General features: G+C 38.6%; 1 protein-coding gene across 3 annotated transcripts in view; it reads left to right on the forward strand.

The window, feature by feature from the left end:
- Positions 1 to 13,556, forward strand: part of cacna2d2 (calcium voltage-gated channel auxiliary subunit alpha2delta 2) — an 839,819-nt gene that overhangs the window by 293,242 nt on the left and 533,021 nt on the right. The window contains exon 1 of one of the 3 annotated variants that reach the window (XM_062973861.1): positions 7,073 to 10,259. The exons of the other annotated variants lie outside the window; for them this stretch is intronic. Coding sequence (XP_062829931.1) covers positions 10,188 to 10,259 — 72 coding nt within the window. The 5' untranslated portion in view covers positions 7,073 to 10,187. Of the gene's footprint in view, positions 1 to 7,072; positions 10,260 to 13,556 lie in introns of those variants that run through there. 3 annotated transcript variants of the gene reach the window in all.

A 13,556-nucleotide genomic window follows, 5' to 3' on the forward strand; every position in this document is an offset into this window, starting at 1 on the left:
GTGTGTGTGTGTGTGTGTGCACGCGCGTGTGCATTTTCCCTCTGTAATATTTGCAACCTCTATATATCTATATTAATATATATCTATCTAGACATCTATCTATAGATATTATATATAGGACTTGCAGATACTTGCAAACATGTGAGGGGAGAATTCATATATAAAATTAATATATACATATAGGTACAGATATACAGGTACATGGAAATCTCTAAATATCTATATGTATATAGGATTTGCAAAGACCTGCAAACATATGAGGGGAAAATTCATATATTAATGTATTTGTAGGGGGGAACATCTTTATAAATATTTACAAGCTTTGGGGCATGCATTTGCCCAAGGAAGAAATACAAGCAAAGCCTGCCTAAAAACAACATTGGCTTCTTTTCTCCTGCCCTTTCCCACCTCTTTTCTTTCTCACTTTTTCAAACTCTAAAAGTAGCCAGAAAGGGCTTTTTAAAACTTCTCTCTCCCTCCCAAAAACCCCACCTCACTTTTGTTTCCTTAGGAATAAAAAGAAATACATACCTTCTGTTGCTCTCTTTTCCCTCCTTCCCTCCCTTTGTTCTTGCAAAAATAGTAGTAGTTGTAGTAATAATAATAGTAATAGTAATAGTAATGAATCCTGCAAATTTGCAAGAATCTCTCTTTTTCTTCCCCTTCCACCCATGCAATATTTTTCTTCTTCCTGGCTTGCAAGGGTTTCTCTCACACTCTCCTTTTGCTTTTGAAAACATTCCCTTCTTGTCTCTCTCTCTCTCTCTCTCTTAAAAAAATAAGATAACTCCAGTCTGGGAGGAGAAGTGGAGGAGGGAGGTTTTGGAAAAGAAAACATACTGTGGCCTCCAGGCTTTGCTGCTGGCTTGACCTTGACCCCGTTATAAGCCGAGGGAGGCTCTTTCAGCCCCCAAAAAGAGATTTAAAAACTCGGCTTATCTTCGAGTATATACGGTATATTACAGAGGAATTTTAGACCATTCACCAGCTTCCTGGATATGCTGAAAAGTGCCATTCAGATTTTTTTTTCCCATTCACCTGGAGACACAAGTGTTGCTCTTACAGAACAATGGAGGAGTTTTGTTCCCTCCCACTATGATAATTCAACTCCTCCATTCTGTCTTCATGCAGCCTTTTCTTTCTCCCACAGGGGGAACTAGAGAGGGACTGAATTGTGTTTTTAAACTACCAATAGATGGTAGTATATCACTGAGAAATAGTCACTCAAAATCTTCATAGGTGGTCTTTCATTTTCTGTAGAAAAAAACTTTTGAGTGGAAAAAAAGAGGATTGGTTTTGTTGGAAAATTCATAAACATGTAAATCTCTACACAAAATATTTTCTAGTGCAGCAAATATATTGAGTGAAATGCCTATGTGCTGTCCAGTATATTTCAGTGAAGGCAATGGAAATATCACATGTCAAATCTTCTTTATCTACAGAGTGGAGAACTCTTAGAATGCCTCTTTTCTGCACTGAGTCTCTTGGAAATCCTGACTGCAGAGATGGTAACCACTGCTTTTGCCCAAATTTTGGGATTTTTTAGCCAAAATCCAGTTTATTGTTATAATTAGAACAGAGCAACCAATTACATGCTGGTGGTGAATCAGCATTTTGCCACACTTATGTCTCATGAATTCAATGGATCCATTCCAGTTAGGGCATTGGGATCTACAGGGGAAGCCCTTCTCTCGGTCCCATCAGCATCTCAAATACGGTTGGTGGGGATGAGAGAGCAGGTCTTCTTGGTGGTGGCTCCCTGGCTCTGGACTACTCTCCCTAAAGAAATTAGACTAGCCCTCATCCTCCAAGCCTTTCGACCCTGGGTAATATGGTCAGCTTGATGACCCACCGATCGTGCCACTCCGCACTTTGTTATTGCAGTTAGCCAGCTTATTCGCATGTTCTTTTGCATTTTAGGAAATTTTATAATTTTTACAATTTCAACTGGGATTTTACATGTATTGTTACTGTCATACTTATGTAGTTATTTATACACTTACACTTCATACTATCTAGTGTGATCTTGCCATTTCAGCGGGAGTATGGCTGGTCTTCAGGAGTCTTATTAGACCAGGTTTTTGGGGCCACAAGAGTAGGAGGAATACTCAGTCTGGCATGGAGAACAGAAGCTATGACTTATAGCTTTCTAATGCCATCCTACTGAATGGTTTCTCAGCCAGAAGCATCTTGCTACAACGGGAGGGCCAACTAAAGAAAACACACAATTCTTGTAATTTGTTGTTGTTGTTGTTGCTGCTACTGCTGTGTATCTTTGAGTTATTTCCAACACATAGAGACCCAAAATTAAACTATTGTGACATGATTTGTCAAAGGAAGTTTACTATTAGCTTCCTGTAATGGCAATGAGTTTCCATGATCAAAGATGGATTCAGACTTTTGTTTTCCAGAATACTAGTCCAATACTCAAACCCTTACACTATTCTAGGTTTCACACTTGTAATCTCATATCCTCAAGCCTCCATCTTCCAGGAGTACCAGTCATGTGAAATGGGGCTGTTGTAATAAAGAAAGAATGAAGGACTAGCAGTGGTGGTCTCTTACCCATAAATATCAAGGAACTTATCCTTAATGAAAGCTGAAACTTGTAGTTATCACTCCATTTTAAGGGCTTTGCTCTTCCCCCCTCTATTTCATTCTTGGTAACAGTGGCCCCTTCTACACTGTCATATAATCCAGATTATCAAAGGAAATAATCCACATTATCTGCTTTGAACTAGATTATATGAGTCTACACTACCATATAATCCAGTTCAGAGCAGATAATCTGGATTTTATATGGCAGTGTAGAAGGGGCCAAAGTCTCTTTGAGGAAGCCCAATAAAGAAATACCTCTAAGAAATTAATATGATAAGCACAAGTGAATGCTTAACTCAGTTTTCTCTCCTCCTTTAGAGAATATAGAACAAGGATAGGTTTGCCTTCACCCTCAGGCCATTGCAGTTGTACATTTTTCATTCTTTCTACAGTTCATTTCAAGCAGGTCCCACTATGTGATAGAGTGATACTGAGGATACTTGTTACAGCTTTATAAAAATAAACAGAATGCAATGTGTGTTGCTTTAACCCCAAGATCAGGGCAAACACAATATTAGACATCCACAATTGGCAAGGTGAAGGAGATATTTTCTGTTCAGGAGCATTGCTTCACCATCCCTTTCCTGTTAACAATTTTAAGGGGATAGTTTCATACCCCAGGTTCAATGTTAGGAGTCTCTAGTTGAACTGAAGCCATGACTTTCACCTACATATCTGTGTTGTTGTAAATTTATAAATGGCACATTTTGCAGGGATTTAAAAATTACACTAAGGCTGGACATGCAAAAAGCTGCCACCCCCCTAAGCATTTTGAGAAGCTATCCATGCTCAAGAATGATTTGGAAGAGGTCCTGATTCTCCTCCACTGTTATCTCTAGTTGCCACAGTTTACATCTCCTAAGGTATTTAACTGAAAACAGACCAAGATGCAGTGGTTGAGCATTTTTGGAAGGCAAAGATTACGTAGGCTGACAGCTCTTCAAAATAGGCTAGCAGTCAATCTCAGTTTTAGGTGTTCTCCCAGACAGGGCTGCTTCACATCCTGGGACTGGGTACCTTGGAGGGGTGAATCATTCCTGCAGACAGCTTTGTCAGTATCTGCAGTCACTACCCGTATAGACCTTTCATCCAGACTTTGAGGACTGGACAGCTCACATAAAAAATAGGCAGACTGCCACTGCCCACTCAGAATCTGCTCAGAGATATTTAGTTGTTTCTTATGAAAGCAACTCTACTTTATTCCTCATGACACTTTCCAAAAATGCTTCAGAAGAGATGTTTTTCTTGCAGTGTACAAATATGGATACTTTAGGCAACTTTGCCTGTTCTTACCCACTGAAGTGACAGACATGACCATGAAATGTAGGTTTATAGTGGAAATATGCATGTTTATGCTTATAAGAACCATGTGCACAGGTGGAAGTTGCCTTCATTTTTTTTCTATAGAGAAAATTCATAAATGCAGATGTCCCATATGTTTTTAAAAGGGACAGGTCCCTGAAGTAATAATTTTTGTAAAAGAAAATAGCAAGACAAATCTATAGTTCTCTGTGGCACATACAATGGATCCCACTTATTATGGGTGGGAAGAAATTTAATTAGGCTTGAAAGTGTTGATGAAATTAACATTTTAGCACCTCCCAAGACTTGTGAGAAAATGTGTATCTAGCCTTGAGCATTCATGTATTTTGTCAAACTTGCAAGGCATTTCTTAAAAATAAAGTGTGCATAAAATGATGAACATAATTTTAAAAGTATAAAATGGTGCATAACTCAACTAACTACAAAGAAAAAAATTCTTAATGGAGAAAAGTTGTTCAAAATCAGATAAATAACATGAATAAATGTACAAAGCAGAAAAATGCATATGCATTTGTAAAATTTTAGTGCATGAAAAAATGCAGATCCTCTATCTGATATAAAACATAAGAAGAAACAATGGTGAAGGAACTCAGTGGGATCGAGATATTTTTACATCTCTACCATTTATTCAACTTTTAATCTTATGTGGCAGTCATTTGATGAGCAAGAATGTGCTATACAAGGAGTAAGTGTAAATGCAAAGAGAGAGCAAAATTAGTTGTTAAGCTAAGGCAAAGAATTCTCTATTACAGCATTCATTTTTCCCCATATCTTCTACATCTAATGTATTGGGCATTGATTTCAGTTCTTCCATGTAAATGTTCATTCAAACCCTGCCAGGAATTTATTCATAAGCATGCCTACTCAATTAAAGGACAGAGTTCCATAAATAACCATTCATTTATCTCCCAGCCTCTTTGGGACAGACCTACATTTTCTGTCTTATGTACTATATTATTTTAATGTAGCACTTTCTCTATCATTGGAATAGATGCAGAGCTAAAGGAGAGCTTTTACTGAAAATATCACTGCTGGCTTGCATCTTGACAGCATCCCAGAAAAAAATAGGATTGGAAATCCCCATTCTTCTAGGATGCTGTTAGAGTTCATGCCAGCAGTGATATTTCCTTTCTGCCTATATTTTAAACCTGTTGACAGACAAGCATGCTTTTCCTCATCACTGCATTTCAGTGCTGTATATTAGCTGCATCTGTTACATGTTTGATTGTTAGAAAATCTGAAGAGTACAGGAGCCCTGAAAGGAAAAGAAAGATTGCAACCAGATTGTGGAGGAGCTGCTTCCTACTGGTTGTAGGCCTGTGTGACATTGCATATAAATTTTGATTCTCATCCATGTAGCGATTTGGGTGAGAAACATGTTTCCTGTTAATAGGACTGCGTGGTAAGTAGGGGTAAATGAAGAGCAAATAAGAGAGGATCCTACCATCTGACTCTTTTCTATTTTTTATGTCACAGTCTCACTCTTTTTTTCTAGCTCTTTGGTCTGCACCCTCATTCAGTATCTGCATTTAGAGATTTATCAGTTGAGGATAATAATGTGTACAATTGTCTCTTGTGCTGCAAATCACTGTAATGCACCATATGCACCATTTCCCTCAGGCTTTGATGTTGTGGGTAGACAGCAACTAGAGTATTTGACAATCAGTGGTCATAGGGGAAATAGATTGGATGATTTGGAATTCAGAAGCAAAGGTATATACCATACTCTTCATTCTCTTTCTTTAGTAGGAGATAGGAATCTATTTACTTTGCTGCCCCCTTTCTGCAACATAACTTGCCTTTGTTGCCATCTATAAGGAATCATGCATTTCCCTGCTATGCTTCCGAGACTAAACAGGATCCAATGCCTTCAGAGTATTTTAGGTTTCACAGTATATTAATACCTAATTAAAGTGTTGCAAACCTCACCATCATAGACAAATTGTTTTTTAACATCCTTCTTCCTGATTGTTGAGATATTCTTGCTTCCTAGTTGTTAGAGTCCCCTTCCTTTTTAAATCTGATTTGATATGAGGAGATATATCCTTTGTGATATACAACTCACCAATATTTCTACTTTTCCTCCTTCCTATTGTCAGTAGCACTTGTGTGGGTGTCATGACTCTACTACATACCACCTTGTCACATGTGCTGCCAGAATCAACCAGTCTTGCCGCATCTAATCAGCGCCCACATAGGAGGACCTGTTATTCCATGCCCTGCACTGTTGCAACTTCCTTCCTACCTCATCACACGAGTGGAAGCCTCCTAAATCCTGCTCGACCCATCTTTTCTAATGGAAATACTGAGAGCCTCCGGTTGTTCGCCGCTGGCTTATTTTTGGTGGCATCAGGGGTTCCAGAGCCACCTCAGAAGTAGTTTTACTGGGTGTGATGGGAGCCATCATGTTCCATGGTCAAACTTGAAAAAACCCTGTCACCGCCGCCAAAAAGAAGCCCATGTGAAGCTGTCCCTAACTTGTTTTAGACAGAAAAAAAACTGTGGCTTAACTTAACTGAAAAAGATAAAAACATCTTAAATATGGAATATGTATATTTTTCTTCTGATATGATGGCAAAAGGTATGAGTCCCTTCAGGTAGAGAGGGTGGGCTAAAAATAAAGTTTTATTATTATAAAAGGGAGAGAAAATAACCATAGCATCAAGAATGTGGCAGAAGAATCCCCATTTTCTGTTTGTGTTGTCACTGATGATTGACTTCTCCTTGTAACTATTTGCATAAAATTTGTATACAAGACCCTGACCAAATATGACACATGCTTTTCATCATAAATCTGCATCCCAGTAGAGACTAATAAATTTCACATTGTGATTTTGAACTGGGTCAGCAGAAACCTCAAATATATTCTGCAGATCGTTACGCGACAGGTTACTTAACAAGGGAGATAAACTCGCACTTCTACAAAATTGCAGGAAAAAATTGGTTTGCAAAGCCTGAGGCTGTCTCCTGCTCGGTAGACACCATTCTGAAACATGCTCTTCAAAGTTTTATATATTTTGCCAGCCTTAGCATTTTAAATAATTTCACTGGTTGGTATTCATCTGGTAATAGACACAAATCTTTTTTTAAATGAGCAAAATATTTGGAATATTTTTATCACAGCCATATGTTCTATAATATGAACATTAACTTGGCCTTTAAAATTGAAAGTCCAAAGTGATACATGATACATAAGCATTGAATGTCTGTCACACAGCTCCCAAGAGGATATCATAGTAGTAAAATTGAGTTTTCTGTGGCTTAGTGCTGCTGTTTTCTTAAGAAAAAAAAAAAAAAGCCTTGATGCTAAGACATGAACATTTCTGATGGTTAATGTTGAGTGTTCTTGGAAAAATATGTTAAAGAGAATATAATGTCAGTGTGTCAATGGCACCCAAGAGGAGGCAACACTAACTAGAAGAGACTTGTAGACGGCAACCCTTTAATCTTTAAGGGAAGAAATCAGCCAAGTCTTTGGTAAAAAAGCAATCCCTTTATGCAAAGACATCAGAAGTCCAACATGACTGGATTTCTTTGTGTATATCTAGGCACTTTGGCTAATTTCCCCCTAAAAGAAATGTTGACATCAGGCAAACTGTACTAGCTGCCTTTTCACTCAAAGAGAAGCAAACATCTTTCCCCACTTCCAAGAATGGTTAACTTGAAAGCAGGGTCCAAAATTAGAAGGGTTTTCAACAGCATTAACTGTGGTTTCTAAATTTCCGTTTACTTCTTTTTTCTCCCTTTGGACAGAGTCTGTTGGAAATATGTTCAGTAAGCCAAGTATTTTACCTGCAAAAATTGGAACAGGTATGGGAAAAGGCTTTCAACTAGCCCAGATGAATCTGGTCTAGATTTGAGATTTCTAGCAGTTCCAAGATAGTCATATTTGGGGCAGCACAGGCCTGTTTTATTGCTGATTGAAATAATGAAATACCCTTTGACTTGCTCAGTGGCAAATTTGAACTAATCCTTCCTAAAGCAAAACCTTATGGGCTCTAAGACATGGTGCCTCTGCTTTGCCGTGATAGAAAAAAGTTTGTTTACATTTTTGCCATCTTGCCCTAATTCTTCTTATGGAGGAAGGATACTACAGGATGAGGTAGGGGCATTTGTCAGAACAAGGAATTTTGCAGACCACTTACATTGGCACAAAGTGATGCTACTCTGTATTAGGAAGTGAAATGTAATGGGCAGGCCTTAATATCAAAATAATCTTAAGATCCAGATGAGCAAAATAAGTGCCTTTTGACACATTAGTGACAGTGACCCATTTTTAGGTCAATTGGAGACACAAGTCCTGTATTTTCTATATATCTATATAAGTATACTGTAGAGATACAATGAGAATATCTTGAAGGTTCAGATTATTTTTTGTGTGTGTTTAGATTCCTTTCTTTCTATACCTCGAGTAGACCTTTTAGCCTGGAAAACAAAAATGTTTGAAATGATGCCATATTGATGATAAAGCCAGCCTGTTTTCTAGTGCTGTCGAGACTGGAACATGGAGCAACAGATTGGAGCAAGTACAGGAAAATATTATGTTACTGAAATCAGCTATCTGCCACCAGGGGACAGTGTCGGTCTGTTGCCCAGCACACCAAGCTACTTTGAAAGCCAGGAAAATCATGACTGGGTTTGAAGGCAATAGCAGAGGTTTATTCAACTAGCCAGATGGATGGTAGAACAACATAATTGCCAAAAGAACTGCCATACCTCATACAGAAAGGTGCAGCACATTTTATACAGTTTGAAAGCTATTTAAACTTCTCACTCCCTCTCCTGGTTGGTCAGGAGACATGTTTCTTAGGATCTGCCTTCTCGTTGGCTGAGATATCCTTCTGACATCACAGACCAGGGGAGAGAGGAAGAGAGAACAGCTGGGATCAAAATCAAAGGTCTGTTGTGTCCGCCTCTGAGGAGTGTGGGCCCCATTATCCAGAATTGAAAGAATGGGTATTTAGCACTAATGGGTGTTGGAAGCTTAGAATAATCTCTACACAAAGAGTGAGGCTTGGGAAACTGTAAAGTCAATCAAGTCTTTGCGGAGTCCTGGGTCCTGGGAATTGCTGGCAATCAGTCTCTCACCAGGGAGTGCACTGGAAGAATCTGTGTTGTTTTTCAAGATAGGCACATAATCCAAAGTCACACAAGCACTATATAATATAAATTATTATATTTGATAACCTTAGGTCTAATTGATCTGTCTGTTGTACAGCAGGGGCTCAATTATAGAAACAGAATGGTAACATATCGGAGCTGCCAGTTTGATCAGTGAAAAAGTTAGGAAAAAAGGAAAGAGGCACCCAGAGAGAAAGAGCCGGGTCTGTTTCATTAAAGAAATGTATGAGTCCATTCAGATAGATAGAGAGATAGATAGATAGACAGACAGACAGACAGACAGATAATTTATTTATTTAATTTATTGATGCATGTGCACGTGTTTCTTGGTGCTACAGGGTAAGGGAATTTTATCTGTTGTAGTCTTCTTCATGGTGGTTTTTAAAAAGTGTCTGGATATCCATCCATTGGGAGTGGGTCCCAATGATCTGTCTGAGTTGGTAAGGTATTGCATTCCTTAAAAAGTTAAAAACCATATTTATGTGGATTACAGACATCTGCAGAATTTAAGTCAGTACTTGCTGATGCTGTGGGGAGAAGCTACACTGTGGGATGCCTGAGTTTTATTTCTGACTTAGCTACAAACAGTCTCTGCCGTAAAGAGTTTGCTATTCCCTGTACTTTGCAGTGTGCAGAGGTTTCATTTATTAATGTATGTAAAGCACTCTGAGATCCTCAGAGGAAAGCAGGGGGGAGAACTGCATCTGAAAAAGCCTGCTGTGTGCATATGAAATCTGCACTGCGGACCAGAGAGCAAGATTTTGTGCCAAATATGTCTGAACAAATTCATACCTCTGAGACAGCACTACACAGTGGGCTATGAAACGTGTGCTGCCCCCCTGAGGACTCTTATTTCATTACACCCTTCAGAGCTACAAAGAATCAAAAGGCTCAATGTTTCTTAAGACTACCATTAATTGCAGAGCAGGACCACACAATATGAGAACCAGCTGCAGAGTATGATCTGTTTCTAAGACCTTTATAAAAGAGTTTTATTCTGCACCACTCTCTGTATGTAATCCAGTTATAAAATCCTCATGGTTGACTCTTGGCATTGACTGTTAAGATTGCCAGGTGGCCAGAATCTTATAAGCCGAGTCAGAATTGAGGAAGGGGCAAGCTTGTTTTTTGCTGCTATAGATAATATGATATGGAACAGTGGAATCAAATCGCAGGAAAAGAGATTCCACCAGAACATTAGGAAGAACATCCTAAAGGTAAGAGCTGTTTGACAGTGGGCTATACTGCCTCAGGGTGTGGTGGAGTCTTATCTGAAGGTTTTTAAGCAGAGGCTGGATGGACATCTTTCAGGGGTGTTTTGATTGTATTTTCTTGCATGGCGGAAGGGGGTGGATGGCCCTTGGGGTCTCTTCCAACTCCAAAATTCTATGAGAATATTCTTGCCATGGCCATTAGCCACAGTTGGAGGGAGAGCGATGTGGGACATGGGGATATTTTAGTGCTAGTGGCACAGATAATGAATGTGAGAGTGCAAGCAGTGGACAAATGTGCAGTGACGTTGCATATAATTCATTGGCTATATATTTGTGTGCCAGCATTGCAGGGTAAAGTAGTCTTTTACTTCTTATCATTGATACCTAAATAATTGCATTTCCTTCAATTTAATTTTGTGAAGCTATGTATTTACCAACCCCCCTTTCCCACGCCAGATGTTACAGCTTTCCTTAGCCCAATGGTTCTTAACCTGTGGGTCCCCAGGTGTTTTGACCTAACACTCCCAGAAATCCCAGCCAGGTTTACCAGCTTTTAGGATTTCTGAGAGTTAAAGGCCAAAACATCTGGGGACCCACAGGTTGAGAACTACTGCTTTAATCAGTCAGGAGAATATATGATTGCCATCTTCAGTCCCTTTCTGCCCAGATTCTGTCTTGTAATGTGAAGCCCAAGACAATGGGTTCCAAGTTTCTGGGCAGCAAAGGGATTCTTATTTTTTCAGAAAATGAATGTAGACAATAGAAGAAGGTAAGTACCCATTTTATCTATAAACTGTAGCCTAACCCAAGAGGCTATAGGTCTGAAAAATGGATCAAGAGGGCTAGTGCTTCTTCGGTGTGTTTCTCACTGTGGTTTTCTTATTACTGGGTTATAAAGCAAATATTTCTGGCATTGTTCTGGGAAAAATGTAGAAAACAATTTGTTGATGCCAACCAGCCAATTCTTATTGTGAGAACTGGGAAACTGAGGGATGCAGAGGCAAGCTTATGGTATCTTTTGAGGTTCACATTGAACATTTTCAAAGCAGGATTTGAGGATGAAGCATTTCTCAAAATGAAAAATGATTTTATAATTATAAATTTGAGATTCTATGTGTCTAGACTTCATATAATAAGTAACTGTGATTTTTTAAAAAATAAACCCGTCTTTCTGCTAGGAATGCAAATTCAGTCAGCCCTTCACACTCTCTGGGGCAAGGTCATAGGACCACCATAAAAGTGAGGAAACATAAAAGTGAGGAGAACAGCTTTCTATTTATCTTTGGGTCCTCCAACATGGTTGTATATTGGAGGACCCAAAAGTTGACCATAATTCTATAATCAGCTTCCATGCTTGGAGAACCTAGAAATTCATAGAGATAACATTTTTATCAAATCCACAAAAGTCAGACCCACTGCTAAGGGGTGAAGCAGAACCATTTAGGCATAGCAAAATTTTAGTTACCAGATATTTAAAAAGTAATGATAGTTGTATCTGGGTGTGCATGTGTGTAAGTGTTTAGGTGGGGGGGGGGGGGTTTGCTTTTATATTCCTGAGTGCGGTTTATATTAATAGCTTTGGGTTTTTTTAGATAACAAATTCCCCCTTGAGGTACATTATGGATTTTCCCTATGTCCTTTAACAATATAGACTGGGGAGAGGCAAGTGTATTTTAAATGCATTACCACATCTGAATTGTCTTAGCTGAGCTTGGGAATGGGGGCGGAAAGTCAGATATGTGAGTGACTCAGAGCGAGAGAGAGAAACTACACCTGTAAAAAATAATCCTATTATTTGCACTTGTAATAACAATAGAATTACTGCAGTCAGTATTGAAAGCTGTGTGTAGGTCGCAAGCATTTTGTTTCATAACCTCAAGAAGATGGTGATGTTGATGACCTTTCTGTTGTCTGGGTTTTCATGTACCTGTGTCTCATTCTTATTAAATGTCCTTGTGTTGAAATCTCTTACTAATCTAATCTCCCCACACGGCTGCTATATAATTATCTCATTTTGCAAAATATTGCATCTGTCATCCCCCTCCCAACCCTCCCTTCCTTTCCCTGGAAATTAAGGCAGCAAGAGAAAAAGAAAAAGGGAAGGAAAACTGCAGTAAGATGAAACAATAATTGCACTTAAGGAACAAGTCATACGATATCAATTTATGCTTCAGTACTGCCAATTGGGTCAGGTAGATTGCCAATTTCTTTATGCTGCACCAACCTAGGGAATGGCACAAGAGGGGCCTCCAGTGAAAAGCATCCTAGATTTACCTTTTTTTTTTACCCATATTCATTTTAGAAAAAGGAAATAAAGAAGGCAGAAGAGGGGAAAAGACCACATTCTTACTTGGAAAGTATGGTCACTCCTGATTGGGCATATTTCTTCAAACGTCAGATAATATAACTTATAAAAACATTTTACTGATCTATCATATTTAGCTTTGCTGCTTTGTTTCAGGACATTTAATGAGAAAATGTGCTATTTTATATATGTTGGAATACTAGAAAGCCACAAAAAAGCACATTGTTTCTCCTGCACTATATTTTGCTGTAGATATTAACCATTCTTGTTCAAGGGACTATAGAGCTTTTGCAGGCTTGTTTGCCTTGTGAGGAGGCTTGAATGCTGTTTTGTTATAGTTGTGTTTACTTGCAAATATACTAGTTGAACATGAATGCAGTCACACAATGTAAACACTAGCTTTTGGATAGCGCCTTTGATGTTTTTAAACCTGAAATGGATTCACTACTTCACTCACATGGAAGCTGTCAGCTATGTTTGCATTGCAACAGTCTGAGGTCATGTTTGTTGAGAGAAAATAACTACATAAAGATAAAAGATAAGAGGAAATACTTGATTTTCACAATAGTTTCCTAGAATGCATTCCAACAGGAGAAACCAAGAATAGAAACATAAAAGTTTTATATAGTGTCTTAATGTTAGCTCCTTCCTTTCTAACTCAAATAGTTTTGTTTTTGCTAGGTGCTATGTAATGATTTGCTATTGTTAGGTGCTACTTGTAATGTAAACTCTAAAATATAAACTCCAGCAGGCTAATACTTGTAGTAATAACCATGCCCCAATTCCACTGAAATGATCTACAAGTTAATGAGGAGTCTCTAATTAATTGTTCCCCCCCCTTGTTTTATGACTGCTTTGTCCAGTCATTAAATTCTCAATCATGAACAAACCAGAAGTTAAAGGTAATGAAGGTATAAAGCAAGACACCCTATTGTGCACAATCCCAAATTTCACCCTGTTTGTGTATCCCAGAAAGGGCTGTTTTCCTTCAGTGT

The sequence above is a fragment of the Anolis carolinensis genome, chromosome 2, assembly GCF_035594765.1.
Source record: "Anolis carolinensis isolate JA03-04 chromosome 2, rAnoCar3.1.pri, whole genome shotgun sequence".
NCBI classification, from domain to species: Eukaryota; Metazoa; Chordata; class Lepidosauria; order Squamata; family Dactyloidae; genus Anolis; species Anolis carolinensis.